The sequence below is a fragment of the Heterocephalus glaber genome, unplaced genomic scaffold, assembly GCF_053883595.1.
Source record: "Heterocephalus glaber isolate CG9 unplaced genomic scaffold, H.glaber_assembly_v1.0 deba00001461, whole genome shotgun sequence".
NCBI lineage: Eukaryota > Metazoa > Chordata > Mammalia > Rodentia > Bathyergidae > Heterocephalus > Heterocephalus glaber.
The window spans coordinates 28,809,517-28,826,704 of record NW_028258308.1 but is presented as its reverse complement, the minus strand read 5'-3'; the positions used below and the strand labels follow the sequence as shown (position 1 = coordinate 28,826,704).

Here is a 17,188-nt window from a genome sequence, read left to right as displayed (position 1 = left end):
GATCCACAGAGATTAAGAACAGCCTACTATTGCTTTTTAAAAGTAAATCCTGAATGGAAACAAAGTCTATGTAAATAGGGAAGGGTGGTGGAGGTGAAGGGCGCATAGATAATGGGGGAAAAAATAAGAACTAAGATACATCATGTTCAGGTACAAACACCCAATGATAAATGTAAATGTATTATATACCTAAAATGTACCAATAAATAAATAAATAAATAATTTTTAAAAATTTTAAAAATAAAAATAAATCCTGAAAAGCTCTTATTTTTTTGTATTGGCAGGAATGTTGAAATTAGGATATCTTCATTTGGTAAGAATTATAGGAATAATTATTTGGTACAAGAATCAACAGTGGATGCTAAAACTGGTGGACATGCATGAGAAACATAATATTTATATAGCCTCAAAGTATCTCTCCATAAAATATTTCTTGGCTAGAAGAGGAAGAAAGGGTATTTTACAATGAAGTAACTTGGTAGATGCCATCTTACCAAAGTGCTTCCTATTTCCAGTTGGAGATGGTGATAGGAAGAAAGAGGCTGTCCAGGGGCAATAGTTCCTCTTATACACTGCATGTGCAAGAGTGTTTTCCCTTCCCACACTCCCCAGAGGGACAGCAATTACTTTATGTTACTTTTTGTACTCAGGGTCAAGAATCCCTTTTGGTTATAGATATTTGTCTGCTCCTTTGTTGAGGATCTGCTGTCTCCTAAGTGCAAGAGATCCAGCATTAGCTAAGATAGTTCCCTGGGTCTTCCCAGGTAGTGTCAGAAGCAAATATATAAACACAAATATTGCAGAACTTTGTGATCTATAGAGGTACGTGTGGGATGCAATAGCACATGAGAAAGTGCTTAACTTCATAATAGGCACCAGTAGAGAGAGCCAAATAGGTTTTTAAATTATTGACAGTGCTTTCTTGTTTATTGGTAAAACCACACTCTGAACTTCTGGCTGCTTCCCTGGGAGTTTCCTCACTCACATGGTCACAAGAATAAAGGATTAATCCCTAAATAACAGGGACCTCCAGGATCTACTCTTGTACTTTTTTCATTCTTTTCTGGTTGCCCTGACCTTGCATGGAAGTTCAGGAAAGCCTTCTTGGAGGAGGATACCTCTACCAAGATTAACTAGAAATTAGACAGATATAGCACCATATCTTCAGGCCCTTGGATAACTGGGGTGTGTCACATCCAAGAGACCCTGGATCATTGAGTATTACAAGCTCATTTGGTGCTAGAGAAAGATCGTGAGAAAAGAACCTTAAGAACTAAGTGGAGGCCAGATCAGAAAGGGCTTTGTATGACCACCTAAATGTGATTGGACAAGCTGTAAAATATCTTTGAAAAAGAAGACAGGATTCAACACAAGTAGATTTATATTTCAAATTATTTTTTATGACATATTTAAGGGGAAGTCATTGAAGAACCAGAAAAGTTGTTTGCAGGTTCTTAAAATAGTTCACATAAGAAATGAGCCCCTTTCTTAATACAGAAGCAGTAATGGATGTAGAGAAATGGTTGGAATCCAAAGATATTAAAAAGGTCCAACTCATAGGATTTCTTGATTGGTGTAATGAACTATCTGTTATAAAATTTTAAAATCTATTTAGATCCAATAGAATAATGTCACCCAAAGTGAACCATTTGGTAAGAATATTTGCTCTGATTCTAAAGTTCAGAATTCATCTTGCACAGGAAATTAACAGTGATTAGCCCATTTCCAAACTACTACTTTCTAAAAGTCAGTAAGATGAAAACTGTACATTTTGTTGCAGCATTAAGAAAGTATAAAAACAAGACAGTTGTTTACAGTTGTAAATGTTGATGTTAGAAAGTCTGTGATCCTTGTTCAGCTATTTCTAGTATGTAGTCTGACGCTTCTGCCTTGGGTCGACCTGCTTTTCCCAGGATGGATCCTGAAGCTGCCCAGCTGGAGAAGCAGCACGTGCATGATGTGTACAAGAGCACCGCCCCATACTTCAGTGAGCTGCAGAGCAAAGCCTGGCCTCGAGTCCGCCAGTTCCTCCAGGACCAGAAGCCTGGCAGCCTCATTGCTGACATTGGTAACCCAGTCATGTGCTGTGTAATATGAAATACATTCCACTGTGCCTATCCTTTGCAGATTCAGTTTTTATTTTTGTTCTAACAAGAAGCCTGAAATTGTGTCCATGGCATGCCAGCCCCTAGATTATTCACTTTATCACAGAAATTTTTATTGTCAAGTCACCAAGCAGAAAACAGCCTTAAACCTACATTCAGATAGTGGCAATCTGCAGGGGCCTTGGTGGTTCTTATGCCTCTATAAAAGAGCTAGAATTGTGGAAAAGTTCTTATACCCTCTTATTAATGTCACAGGAGTTTTATTATTAGAGTGTATCTTTAATCACTGATTTGTCTTGAGAGCTTTAGCTCACTGTCTTTCTGAATTGAGAAGTCTTAAACCACATCTCAATAGATCTAAGACTAGGATTTAAAATGCAGCTGGAGTCCCACTTGGAGCATGCCAACTGAAAGCAATTATATGCTGACTCTGACCAAGAGAATAAAGTCTATAGTTAGATCCTCTTGGCCTAGTTTGACATCACTCACTACTGGTAAGAGAAACAGACAGATGTATAGAGCTTCTGGCTTTAAAAGAGGGTGTGAACATTGTAGAAACTGGAAGGGGTACATGTTACTTTCAAATTGGGAGTCTTGGGGAAAATCTGTCATATTGATTTTTTGAAAAATAAATCTGGTTTTGGGGTTTGGGGAATGTAGTTCACTGGTAGTGTACATCCTTTGCGTGCACTAGGCTCTGAGTTCCAGCCCCAGCACCTCAGAAGGGTAAAAAAAAAGTCTGCTTTTAGACAATGCAAAATACCAGGATCTTAAAATTAGTGAGGAGAAAAAAAAAAACTATTCAATAAATGGTCTTGGGACAACATGACATACAATAAAAGAGCTACTTTCTCACATTTTACTCCAAAGTGAATTCCACGTGAAGCAAATATTTAAGTGTAAGAAAATGAAAATATTAAAGGACTAGATGACAAGATTATTTTAAAAATATTCTCTGAAGCAAAAGGCTTCTGTGTATATAACACACACATGGCTACACACGTACAAAAAAGATCACAAAAGAAAATAGAATTGACTGTCATTACTAATAGTACTTACTGTTAGGTTGACTAAGACCTGGAGATGACCAAAGAGAAAGATTTATTAGCACCACAAGTATGACAGCATGGGAGGTAGGGGAGGAGAGATTGTCAGCAGAGGCAAGTTAGCAGCTTTTGAGGCCTGGGGAGCTGGCTTTAAACCTAGAAGTGAGGCTGCCGGAGTGGGGTGGGGGGCGTTTTATGCTAAGACTTAAGTTCTATAAGCATACACTGACATAAACACTGAAGTGAATACTGAATATACAAAGGGGAAATCCAGAAAAGTTTCTTGTAAGCCTTTTGTCCACTTATTAATGTATAACCTGGTTTCATTATATTTCTGTTTAAAGAGATCTTATTTACTGCCCTGTGAGATGACCTGTGGAGGGCAGGTGCTGCAGCCAATGAAGTTAGGAGTTTGATACACTGAGAGAGAACAGTGGGCAAGTTCCAACACAGGACTGGACTGTCAATGGGTTAGGCTGAGGTTTCTCTAAGGGACTGAAGATGTGGAACAGGTGTCAGGAAATACAGACATCTTAGAACTGTAATAAGGCTTATTAATCGTCTAGGAACACCTGCCTTGTAACTAAAGTTGTTCCTCAAAGTTGCAAATTTAGTTTGGCCTCACAAAAGGCCCTGTCTCCTTAGGAAAAATATTTACTTTTATCTCATGCTGAATTAGTCTTAATATTCTCTTATATTATATTATATTAGCATGACAGCTTAGCACATGCTGGGCAGGATTACTTAAATGAGATTTTGCTGTTGAGGGTTTTGACAGTTTTCTTGCCAGTCACTATGTTTACTGTATCTCATCGATATATTAACATTGAACTTATGGCCAACACTCTGTTAACTTGCTTGAACAAAACTTGTCTTATTTAATAGTCCATGGGGAACATCTGGAGCCCTCCTCTCTTCAGGAACACTAGAATTTTAAACCATTTTAAAAATTAAAATCACCAGAAAAACTACAAAAATGCAAAAAATGGGGTACTAAAAGGATTGTGAAAAGGGCTGAGATAAAATTAATCTAGTCAAAAACAAAGAATTATATTTATTTGAGGCATATTAGGACTGCAATCCTGGAGACACCAAATTTAAGTGGCCTAGAAAATATGCTTGAGGTTTTATAAAATCTTAGCTTTTTTTTTTTTTTTTCCTCTACTGGGGATTGAACTCAAGGGCTCATGCATTGCTAGGCAAGGACTCTACCACTGAGCTACATCCCAAATCCTTTTCATTTTGAGATAGTATGCTAAATTGCCAAGGCTGGCTTCACACTTGCTTCAGCCTCCTGCCTGGCTAGGATTATAGATGTGGGCCACTGTGCCCAGTTGGTGGCTGTTTTTATAGTTTAAACTGCAAGGGGATTGTTAATTACACCACTTGTTTGTCAGAAATTGTTACTGGTGCAGCAAGAGTTTATAAGAAAAGAATCAGGCACAGTCCCTGGGTGGTTGGGAGAGATAAAAGAAGGTGATTTCATAAACTGCTACGAAGGCTGGTGAATTTCATTCCAAAAAAATTGTAGTTGGGCCCAGTTTACCAAGATAGCACTTACCGGGTTGGCAGAGCTCAGTGCAAAGGTTCAGCTGTGCACTGCTGGAGATCTGGTTTAATGAGGCCTCCCTGTTGCGCTTTAAGTAGTGCAAACCAATGCTGCTCCACTTGATTTTCTTCCCTGACCACAGTATGAGAGCTGAAGCAAGAAGGCTGGCCATGTGGGTCTCAGTTAACTCAGAAACTTTGCTGCTCTGAGTGTAAGTCAGGAATGGCTCACAGAGGTGTCATGAGTATTGTATCTGTAGCTAGAAATCAGTTTTAGCAAGAAGAACAGCAAATATGGAACCTTTCAGTCATGAGGATCTGCTGTGTTAATAACTTTAACCCCCATAAAAATCAAAATGCTCCATAAAGTGAAAAATCCAGACAAATATATAAATGAAATAAAAAGATCAACAACTAAGTAAAATATCCACAACATTTCTTACAGGAAAATGCATAATTTTCTTAATCTATAGGGTATGTTTTAGTCAGTATTTTTTAAAAGCCCCACATTCTGTCATTCTGCTATTTGCTACAACATGGATGTACTTGGAGGGCATTATACTCAGTGAAATAAGCCAGCCACAGGGAAAACAAATATTGCATGATTTCATTTAACTGTGAGAACAATAACAACAAAACCCCCTAGAAGCAGAGAGTAGAGTGGTGATTACCAAGGTCTGGGTCAGATATGGGGCAGGAGGGCAAAAGGAATGTTCAGTTGAACAGGAGGAATAAATTCAGAAGAAAAAAAAATACCAATCACTCCAAAGAAAAACGTATGAACAAATAGCTCAAAAAGGGGGAATAAAAATTGCTTTGAAATATTTTGTTAGGTAATTGACTTATGAAGTGAGGAACAAAAGTATGAAGCATGTACAATCCAGAACATTCTCCATCCCCACTGCCTACTCCAGGTGGCCCATACCAGGGGCAACCCATATTGTTGGCGTCTTGTGTAACCCTGAGATAGTCTATGTAAATACAAGCATCTTTTTGCATCTGGGAGTAAGTATGCATAGTTTTCCTTTTTTTTTAATTTATTACACAGTTGGTCGTATGGTACATAACCAGGTTACACTAGTTTTTGTTACTTTCAAAATATTTGTGGAGATCATTCCATATTAGGCTTTGTATAGTTGCCTGTGCTAATACTGCCATGTTAATAGATAATGTGTATTGTTTTCTGTATTTTGCTAGTACAATTATGGGATGAATAATGTTTTTCAAATAGTTCTGTGCAAATCAATAATTGCATCTATAGTAAAAGCCATTTTGCCTCTCATTTGTGCTGTTTTTAAAATCTAATAAATGAATAGTATTGATTGTAAAATTAAAGATATATTTTTAAATAAATTTCAAGTTAAAGAAGAAATAAATGAAAGGGATAAATAAAGTTCAAAAGGATGACTAGAAGAAATGATAGCATGATAATATGACTAATCTTCATCAGGAAGTGTTTAATTTGACTGATTATTAGATTAGCAATTTATAATTAACTATAATTAATCACTAGTAAAGCATTACAGTGAAAAAAAAAAAAACAAAATCAAAGAGTAACCAAATTCCAGTTACCCAAACAGGAATTCTCTGGGGAGTTTCAGTATTTTAGCTAAAAAACTTTTAGTTCAGTAAGTCATTATTAACCATATCACCTACTCCCCAATCCAGCCCAGCAGCTGAGATATGTGATTAATGGCTCTTGAATGGAAACTAGGTGTGGAGGGTGGGAATCAGGGCTTAAGCAAGTAGGAAAAGTAGCCTAAATGAAAGGAATTCTGGAGACAAAAAAGCAGAAACGCAGAGGACTCTCCAGAAACACTGTGACCTGTGAGGTTATGGCAATACCTTCAACTGAAATGGGCCAGTCAGTTTTAAGTCCATTAAATGGTGCGTGGAAGGCACTGTGTGGCTTAGAATTTTTACTTGGAGGCCTTCATCCGGAGCTTCTCTCCTCGGGTCGGCCAAGCAGCCTGAGGCTCCTCAGCTGTGTTCCGGTTCCTGTCCAAGGCATGGTGAGGTCCTGGGAGCGGCTTGGAGGCCCGCCTTCATCCGGTGCTCCGCTTAGCCTGCAAGGCCCAATTCTACCCCCCCCCCCCCCCCCCCGCCTTACGGCTCTTCTGCTACCTAGTTCCTCACTACAGAGGCACAGGGGATTATACTTCACATACTTAAATGTGATAGATTAATAACCACCACAAATTGTCATTTTCTAAACTGCGCTTGATGCTGTGGTATTGCTGATTGTAACATTTGGCTTAACATGTTGTGATTGATCTAATCAGTTTTCCTTCCTGGTATAAGGAAAATAAAATAGCCTCAGTTATTAGAGCCTCAAAACCTAAACACAAGCCATATCTGGAAAACACCTCTGAAAAGTAATCATTCCGCAAGGGTTTTAAACACAAGCAACAAAGATACCTGCATTAAGCAATATTGAAATATCAACCCAGGAATTAAACCAAGGACAGTACCAAAAACAAAAATGAGAAGACATTTAAGCCAGGCACAAACGTAGGTTTCCATGCCACAAAAAGGAAATTCTGGGGGAAATGAGATGGAAAAATTGTATAATCAACCACCTGGACACCCTGAACTGATAGCACAGGAAGTAACAAAGCAGATGCATGAGGCTCTAGAAAAATTCAAAGCAGAAATAATCTCCCAGATAAATACAGAGATGGTGAGTAGAGTGAAAGACGTGATTAGAAGCTCTAGAGCAGAAACAGACAAGAAAATAGATGAGATCAGAAACATGCTGGAAGCCATGAATGCCCAGCATAAGAAATGGAAACCATGAAACAGATTCAAACAGATATTCAGGAGATTAAAAACTCCATTGAAAGCATGCAGAGCAGACTAAGAGAATCTGAAGACAGAATATCAGATATAGAAGACAGGATCACAGTTAAGGACCATGAAAACAGAGATTTCTTAAAGATAGTAAGGGACCATGAGAAATCAATCCAACAGCTGCTAGATGATGCAAAGAAGAATAACATAAGACTCATAGGAGTCCACAAAAAAACAGGAGAAAATACAATTGACATAAAAAAAAAAACTGTTCACAGAAGTAATAGTAGAAAACTTCCCAGACAGAGGTGGAGAATTGGACACATAGATAAGTGAGGCATACAGAACTCTACCCAGCCACGATCAAAAAAAAATCTACACCCAGGCGTATAATAGTCAAGATCCCAGAAACCCAACAGAAGAACAAAATTCTACAGGCAGTTAGAGAAAAGAAATAAATCACCTACAAAGGAAAGCCCATCAGAATCACGGCAGATTTCTCAGCACAAACCCTCAAATCAAGGAAAGCCTGGAGTGAAGTATTTCAAGCCCTAAAAGAACATAACTTCCAACCTAGACTGTTGTATCTGGCAAAATTATCTTTCAAAATCGATGGGGAAATTAGATACTTTCACGACAAAGAACACCTGAGAAATTTCATGAACACCAAACCAGCACTCCAAACAATTTTATGCAATATCCTAGAAAAAGACAATGAAGGTCACAACTCCATGAGGGCCAACAGAGAGAAGACACCATGCAAGGTAAGGCACTAAAGGGAAAGGGGGAAAAATAAGAAAAGAGCCAACAACAATAAAAAATCATGGCAAGAATGAGTCAATATCCCTCAATTATAACTATCAATGTTAATGGCCTCAATTCACCAATCAAAAGAAACAGACTGACAGAATGGATTAAGAAAAACCCAGCAATATGCTGTATACAAGAAACACACCTAACTCAAAAGGAAATTCATAGACTGAAAGTAAAAATATAGAAAACAGTTCACGCAACAGGATCCCAGGTAAAAGCAAGCGGAGCAATCTTATTTGCAGACAAAGTAGATTTCAAACCAAAACTAATTAAGAGAGACAAAGATGGTCACTACATCCTTGTGAAGGGAACAATCCAAGAGAAAGAGATGACAATCCTAAATATTTATGCACCAAATACAAATACCCCCAACTATACAAAACAAATATTAATGGACATGAAAAACCAAATAAGCACTAACACAATTGTAGTAGAGGACCTCAACACCGCTCTATCACAAATAGACAGATCATCTAGGAAAAAAATTAACAATGAAATTCTAGAACTGAACCAAGCTATTGAACAAATGGACTTAAGAGATGTTTATAGAGTGTTCCACCCCACAAAATCAGAATACACATTCTTTTCAGCTGCACACGGGTCATTCTCCAAAATAGATCACATGCTAGCTCATAGGGCAAATCTAAGTAAATGTAAAAGAATTGAAGTTATCCCCTGTATATTATCAGACCATAGTGCAATAAAATTGGAGATCAATAACATAAGAAACCACAGAACACCCACAAACACATGAAAATTGAATAACACTCTCCTAAACAACCAGTGGGTCACAGAGGAAATTAAAGAAGAAATTAGACAGTTTCTACAAGTAAATGATAATGCCAGTACAACATACAGGAATCTGTGGGACACAATGGAAGCAGTTCTACGCGGGAAATTCATGGCAGTGAATGCCCATATTAGGACAACAGAGAGAACTCAATTTAATAACCTAATGCAAAAAATAAGTAAATAAATAACCTAATGCAGAACTTCAAGCTCCTAGAAAAAGAAGAGCATAACAAACCCAAAGCTTGTACAAAAAAGGAAATTATAAAGATCCGAGCAGAAATCAATGCAATGGAAACTAAGAGAACGATACAAAAAAAATCAATGAATCGAAGAGCTGGTTTTTTGAAAGAATAAATAAAATCGATAAACCTTTAGTCCACCTTATCAAAATAAGGAAAGAAAAGGCTCAAATCCATGCAATTAAGAATGAAAAAGGTGGGCCAGGGATTTAGCTCAGTGGTTCTGGCACCTGCCTCGCAAGCACAGGGTCCCGAGTTCGATCCCCAGTACCCAAAAAAAAAAAAAAAAAATGAAAAAGGTGAAGCCATAACAGATTCAGCAGAAATTCAGAGGATCATCAATACCTACTTTGAGAATCCATACTCTAATAAAATGGAAAACACAGAAGAAATGGACAGGTTCCTAGATATATACAAATTGCCAAAGTTAAATGAAGAAGATATGGAAATTCTAAACACCCCAATAACAATGAGTGAAATTGAAAATGTAATAAAAAATTTACCAACAAAGAAAATCCCAGGTCCTGATGGCTTCACTGCTGAATTCTACAAGACGTTTAAAGAAGAACTATTGCCATTACTCTTTAAACTCATCAAGGAAATTGAAAGGGAAGCAAGGCTTCCAAATTCTTTCCTGGAAGCAAGTGTTACTTTGATTCCAAAACCAGGGAAAGACCCAACTCAAAAAGAGAACTACAGACCAATCTCCCTAATGAACATAGATGCAAAATTCCTCAACAAGATACTGGCAAACAGAATACAGAGGGTCACAAGAAGATCATACACCCTGAGCAAGGTGAATTTATCCCAGGGATCCAAGGATGGTTCAACATCCATAAATCAATAAATGTAATACACTATATTAACAGAGTCAAGGACAAAAACTATATGATCATCTCAAAAGATGCAGAAAAGGCATTTGACAAAATCCAGCACCCATTCATGATAAAAATGCTACAGAAAATTGGAATAGAAGGTCTTTATCTCAACCTGATTAAGGCTATCTGTGAAAAACCAACAACCAACATCATACGATGGTCAAAAACTGAAAACTTTCAGGCTAAAATCAGGAACAAGACAAGGATGCCCACTATCACCACTCCTGTTCAATATTGTTCTGGAAACATTACCCATAGCAATTAGACAAGAGAAATAAATAAAAGGAATAAAGATAGGAAAGGAAGAAGTGAAACTGTCATTATTTGCTGATATGATACTTTACATAGAAGACCCAAAAAACTCTGTCAGAAGCCTTCTAGACCTAATTGACAGATTCAGTAGAGTAGCTGGATATAAGGTCAACACTCAAAAGACAATAGCCTTCTTATACAAAAATAGCAGATGCATTGAGAGAGAAATTCGGGAAATAATTCCTTTTACAATAGCATCTTAAAAAATGAAATATCTAGGAATCAACCTAACAAAGGAAGCAAAAGACCTCTACACTGAAAACTACAGCACTCTGAAGAAGGAGATCGAAGAGGATATAAGAAAATGGAAAGATATCCCTTGTTCCTGATTAGGAAGAATCAATATAGTGAAAATGGCCGTACTTCCAAAACTGCTATATAGATTTAATGCAATACCAATTGAAATTCCAACAATATAGTTCACAGACTAGAGAAAACAATCCAAAAATTCATTTGGAACCATAAGAGACCTAGAATAGCTAGAGCAATTCTAAGCAACAGAGACATGGCAGGGGGTATCACAATCCCCAACTAAAATCATTCTCTAATGATCACTTCTTTACTGCAGCAATAAAACTTTAGAACACCCACTATGTGGTAGGTATCATGCATACAGAAAAAAAAAATCCTCTCTCTCAACTTAAGAAATGTATATAAAAATTCATATAATATTTGCCTTTTTTTCCTATAGGAAAAAGGAATTCTCATTCACATAAGATCCTAGCTAAGATACTAATAAATTTTAATTTTAAAAATGTAGTCATTTCTATAGATTTCAGAGAGAGTGTTCATATGACTTATTTTCAGCAAATACTTTCCCATCACCCACCAAAACATTTTGTTGAGTTGAGCAATTATCTTTTTACCTTAGCCATAGTGCAGTGTAGAATACAAAATCAAAGCAAATGAAAGGATGCAGACAGTTTCTCTTTAGTACTACTCAAGGTTATCATTTAATGAGATTTTGTAAAGGAGCATAATTGTCCTGGGCTGGAGCTTCCCACTGTATCATTTAAGTTCTGGTTTACACTTAAGATAATGACAATTCAGCTTAGCAGTATTCTTGATTTCCTCATTAGGATAAAATCTTCCCCTTGCTAGCATCTTGGTGCATGCACTTATAAAATGGATAATTTATGCATCATGTTCAGGAGTGCCACTGCTACCCTTCAGCATGAATGCCAGATATACCAAGGGTGCCAGGACCCTGAAAGTGTGTCAAACACTGTTTCAATTTGAAGAGACCTCAATTTCTTCGTTATTACTAAATGCTTTCTTTATAGTTCCTTTTAGCCATAATGGTTTATGAATCTGTTTTTACTAGTAATTTCCCCTTTGATTTCTCCAACTATATCTCTCATGCCAAATGAATTTGCAAGGTTATTTATCTTAAAGTATGACTATCATCCTTGAAATATACAGGATTTCAATTTAAAAATACATTTTGAATTATTTTTCCCATTATTTCTCTCAAATAGTGGATGCTTTTTCTCATAAGCATTAGGAACAGTGGCTATGAGATATAAAATGTTTCTAAGACCTCAGTCATGCTTTATTTCTTATTCATACTCATCCACTTTCAACTGGCATCAGTATACCTTAATTTTGTTTTTATTGTCTCATAATTTTGGAAAATCCCTGCCAAAGAGGAGTTATTAAAAGAATACCATCATGTATTTCAGAAGCAGCAAAAATTGTAATTGTTTTTGAATACTGGTAGGGTTTTTTCCTCGAGGCAGAAAGATCTGCAAGTAATGCCAATAGGTACAAACATCAACTCTAATGATTTTTTAAAAATATTTCTAGAAGGAAATAGATTATATGTCTATGTTAGACTATAATACTAGGAGCCAGCTACAGTGGTGTTTGCCTGTATCCCAACTACTCAGAGGCTGAGGTGAGAGAATTACTTGAGCCCAGGAGTTCCAGAGCAGCCTGGGCAATACAAACAAACAACAAAAATATGATACCAGGTACTGGATATAGGACATGTAAGAAGTACTCTCACTTGCCCGACCCCAAACTTGGAAACATGAGCACAGTGAAAGTGAGTCTATCAACCTTGCAAGATCGGGTGTCTGGTATAAAGGCACACCTGGGGCAGTTACAGCAAGCAGTTTATCCTCCTAGCACTTAGGTCCCTCCCCTGGTTTCTCATTGGCTAAGAATTATGGGGTGTACAATCTTCTCAGACATTTCCTAAGTTTCATTATTTCCTAATAGAGTATTCTTTTTTAAAAAATTAGGTTTATTCGTACATTTTAGGTATACAGTATAATGACATTCATCATTGGGAATTTGCACCTTTACTTAATCTCTCTTGGTTCTTATTTTTTCCCCATTCCCCTGCCCCTAATAAAGTATTCCTTTTCTCCCTCCTCCACTCTTGCCCACATTTCTGAATAAAGACTTTCTTACTAGTATATTTCTCCCCCAAGGTCTTGTTTGCTTAGGGACTTTCTAGATGTATGAACATTATCATTTCTCTGGGACATCAAGCAATTTTGACTGCTAGTAATGTTCCACTCAGAGTTAACTACTTTGTCTTGAAAATGGAGCACTTTAAGTTTCTGTCTCTTATAGAAAGTATTGTTTCAAAATGATTTGTTCATGTTCCTATTTTCTTTATATCAGTAAAACTTAATTGACCTGTATCTCTGGGTTCATAAATCCTGAATTATTTGGGTTTCTGCCCCTAGAAAATGAATGTCAAAAATGGTCAATTTTTTAAAAGTTATTTGAGCTGTATTCAGAGTCAATAGAATTGTATTTGAAGTCAACAGACATTATTTACAACCTGTTGCTGTCAATAGATTAGAAGAAAAGATGTTAAAATTTTTTCATTCTGATTTGTAAAATTTGGGTAGCATATTTTGTTATATAAGTTTTTCACAGCCATTGAAAAGTTGTTGGCAGTAGTTTCTTTAACATAGAGAGTAGTAAGACCATTGTAGAGACACCAAGAGAATGTATGTCATAATATACACTGTACATACATAAGTGAAATGTGTATGGGAAGATAAACTGCACAATCTGCCCCTAGTTCTAGGATGCTGGAGCTGTTATTCCCAGTGATGGGCCAGCAGTGTTTGGGCTGTGCTAGTTTGCTTTGGCTTATGGACATTACCTTAATGAATAGTCAATTAATATTATTTCTTCATTCCATTCCTTTCTTCTCTATGAAAGTATGTAAGTACTCTCTGAAAGATTTTCTTTTGCCTTTGTGAATACCTTTATATTTATATTCTACCTTGGTAATTTGTATAAAGTTTATATCGATTGTTATAAAGCAAATTACCTTGCATTTTCCTTTAAGAAGAGCATGTAACACAAGTTTTTTTCTTATAGGTTGTGGAACTGGAAAGTATCTTAAAGTGAACAGCCAGATCCATATCCTGGGCTGTGACTACTGTGGGCCATTGGTAGAGATTGCCTGGAATAGAGGGTGTGAAGTCATGGTATGTGACAACCTTCATCTCCCCTTTAGGGATCAGGGCTTCGATGCCATCATCTCCATAGGAGGTAAGGCAGCCGTCACATGTTCACACTTGCCATGAGAAAACTGTATGTGGCTGAGGTCACATTTATGACCCAACCTCCGTTCTGTGTAGAGACTTCTGTGTGTTCATTTTTAGTTAATTAAAAAAAATATTTCAACTACTTGAGCTATTTGACTAAGCTCTAATGCACTTATGGCACATATAATTGTTTTTACTGTTTAAGGCATCAAACTTTGCTATTGTATTCTTTTTGATAATTTATTCCTGTTTCTTTTACTTATGAGTAAGAAAGTACTAGAAGAATCTTACTCATCGAAAATAGTACTTTGTTATATTAAAATGAAACCATGTTCCCCTAGAGTGAAGATTGCCAGGCACTATATTACCTCTATCATGCCACAATGAGGGCTCTGTATTAATGAATAATCTGGGACTAATGCACTGAATGTCACCCTGACCAGTGTGCCATTCACTATCACTCAAGTTCCTGAAGAAATGGATCCCAGCTGGTGCCAGATTGTACTGGTTTTATAATGTTGTTCTGCTCTTTAATACCAGAGATTGTGCAGGAGTCTAGGGAATTTATCCCTCATAATTTTCCAGGTGTACACAGAAACGTACACATGCCAAAAAAAAAGAAAAAAACCCCAAAAATATTCATGCCTGAAATATTCAGGTAAGGCTCACTTTACTTAATTCATGTGTTCCTGATACCTAATAATGTTAGTCGCTAGGAAACTGTGTTTAAAGGAATTCTATGACAAGCTGTTTTGTGATAGAAAAATCTTTCTCAAAGCCAATTACTTGTTCCAGTGCACTTTTAGAAATTAATCTAGTTGAATATAGCAAGTTTTAAGCTAAGACCATAAATTTTTCATGGTTAGATAGATGATACAAATTAAATAACAATAAATCATAAAATAATAAGATGATCTTGTGTGATTTCCCACCTGATTCTGGAATTCAGTAATCTAATTCAACCTACCTATTTTCTGTGCTCTCAGCAGGAAAATATTGCTATAGGATACATGTATGGAGTACTATTTGTGCCTTTAAGTTGTGATTAGGATTTATAAACAAAACTCCTTTTTCATCTTTCAGAAATTCACCCTTTACCCACATAGAAACTTTGGATGAACATGTTCTTATGTCCTCTCACAGTTACACTTACCATGTTCTCAATGGAACATATATGTGTGTATGTGTAAAACACATTTTTGTTTAATAAATCTTCATTTGTAAGCTTTTTCCCTACAAAATATTTGACTTAAAGGGTGTTCCTTATTGCAAGTTAAATCTAAATTTAAAATATAACACAAAAATTTAGATTTTCCTGGGTGAAATTATGATTAGGAGTGAATTAGGATTTTTTCATCAATAAGTCGATAAAGACTTTCTTCCTTAAAAAAATTTTAAAAACAGACCTCTTTTGAAGCCCAGTAAAATCCTAAAGTGTTGAAGACCTATCAGTCTACAAAAAAGAGATTATTGCATTAAAATAGCCCTGTTTTAATTTTTTATGTCTCTCCAGAATAAATACAGTAAATATTATTATTCATGGGAGTAGTGTTTTACAAAGTTTCTGTAAACACTGAGTTAGCCAGAAAAATGGAATACAAGATCCCAGAAGGCACACAAGATTAGGTTCCTGTAAGCCACTGCCATAACATTTTTGTCAACTGATGAATACATAACCTTGTTTTATATGTGCTTCTGTTTAGAGATGCTTTAATTTTACACTCATGCCTGAAGGCAGTTTAGGTAGTTCATGTGTTTTCTCTGTAAGGCCCACCATAGTCTTCTTTTCTGAGGAGCTCCAGACAACAAGTTGGAGCTGTATGAAATCACCACCAAAGTTCACAAACATGCAAGAAATGTGGCACTGAAAATAGACCATGAATAGCAGACTTGTTTACAGGGTTAGAATTGAACTAAGAAGGAAGAGATCGCTTTGTTCTGATTCAGCTGGAAACATGTATCTTGGGGCTCAAATTGCCTCTGTGCATACTGCTGAGTGACCAAGAAAGCCTGGTTAATTTTTGAGGTAACAAATAAATGTTAGCACGTGGGCAAATTTGCAAATACAGAATCCATGAATAATGAGAACATATTTTATTTAGAGAATTGCGGAGAAATTTTAGAGTACAAGTTATGGGAATGCAAATTATGAGAGTACAGGTTATAGGTATAAGCTATGGGAGATATTTCAGCCCTAAATAGAGATAGATTCAAACATCTGAGTTGTATTGAGTCTCTCTTCATGACCCCTATGCCTCCTTTTAACTCAGGCACCAAGGCACTACTTTCTGAAATGTATGCTTTCACAAGAACTGTTATTAAGAGCTTTCTTTGGAGGCTGAGAGTAGTCTGAGGCACAAACCAAGATGTGATAATTGATCAAAGATCACAAGGCTAGTTACAGATAGATCTAGGATGAAATATGTTGATCTCCTGTTCTTCAGACACATTTTATCCTCACAACTCCAGCTTTCTCACCCTGCTGCATGTGAAGATACCAGGGTGCTGTTGAAAGGAATGAAACCCTCATGGCTAACAATATAGGGTGTACTAGTTGAGTGATCTTCTTTTGACAGAGTTATCTATGTGAGATTCTCATTTTACATGTTTAATATTTCTCCATGGCAGATAAACTGTAGAAGTTAATTTGCCTGAAATTACTGCTAACAGCCAGATTATGTAAAAACAGTTTCAGTGCTATTTGCCCTCACTGCTCACATCAGAGCTAGAGTCTCCAGCTTTGTTTGGAAACAATGTCATCCATGAAATATGTAGTAGCTTTATGTTTGGAAAAATAACTTGATGTTGTCTCTTAACACAGTACTGTGATTAAACTCCCCCAGAAACTAAGAGACTAGCACTTTATATATTATTAGATTTAAAAATATGCCTAATGATTAATATGAGAAAATGGAAAAATAGGAACAAAATCTTTGTAAATAGGGAAGAATGGAGGGGTTGAAGGGAGGGCTGGGCAAGGGTGAAAAATGAGAACCAAGAGAGATTATGTAAAGGTGCAAATTTCCAATGATGAATGTCATTATATTGTATACCTAAAATGTACCAATGATTAGAATGAATAATCGATAATGCAAAATAGGAAGAAAAGTTCCAAAGGGGTAGGGGTAGTGGGAGGGGCAGGGGAAA

General features: G+C 36.6%; 1 protein-coding gene across 9 annotated transcripts in view; it reads left to right on the top strand.

Moving 5' to 3' along the window:
• Positions 1-17,188, top strand: part of Trmt9b (tRNA methyltransferase 9B (putative)) — a 67,100-nt gene that overhangs the window by 42,645 nt on the left and 7,267 nt on the right. For 7 of the 9 annotated variants that reach the window (XM_013066638.3, XM_087217214.1, XM_087217216.1 and 4 more), the window contains 2 exons: positions 1,914-2,068; positions 13,872-14,045. In XM_013066638.3, coding sequence (XP_012922092.2) covers positions 1,915-2,068; positions 13,872-14,045 — 328 coding nt within the window. In that variant the 5' untranslated portion in view covers position 1,914. Of the gene's footprint in view, positions 1-284; positions 314-1,913; positions 2,069-13,871; positions 14,046-17,188 lie in introns of all 9 variants that reach the window. The other 2 variants (XM_021246657.2, XM_087217218.1) reach the window with 1 other exon arrangement.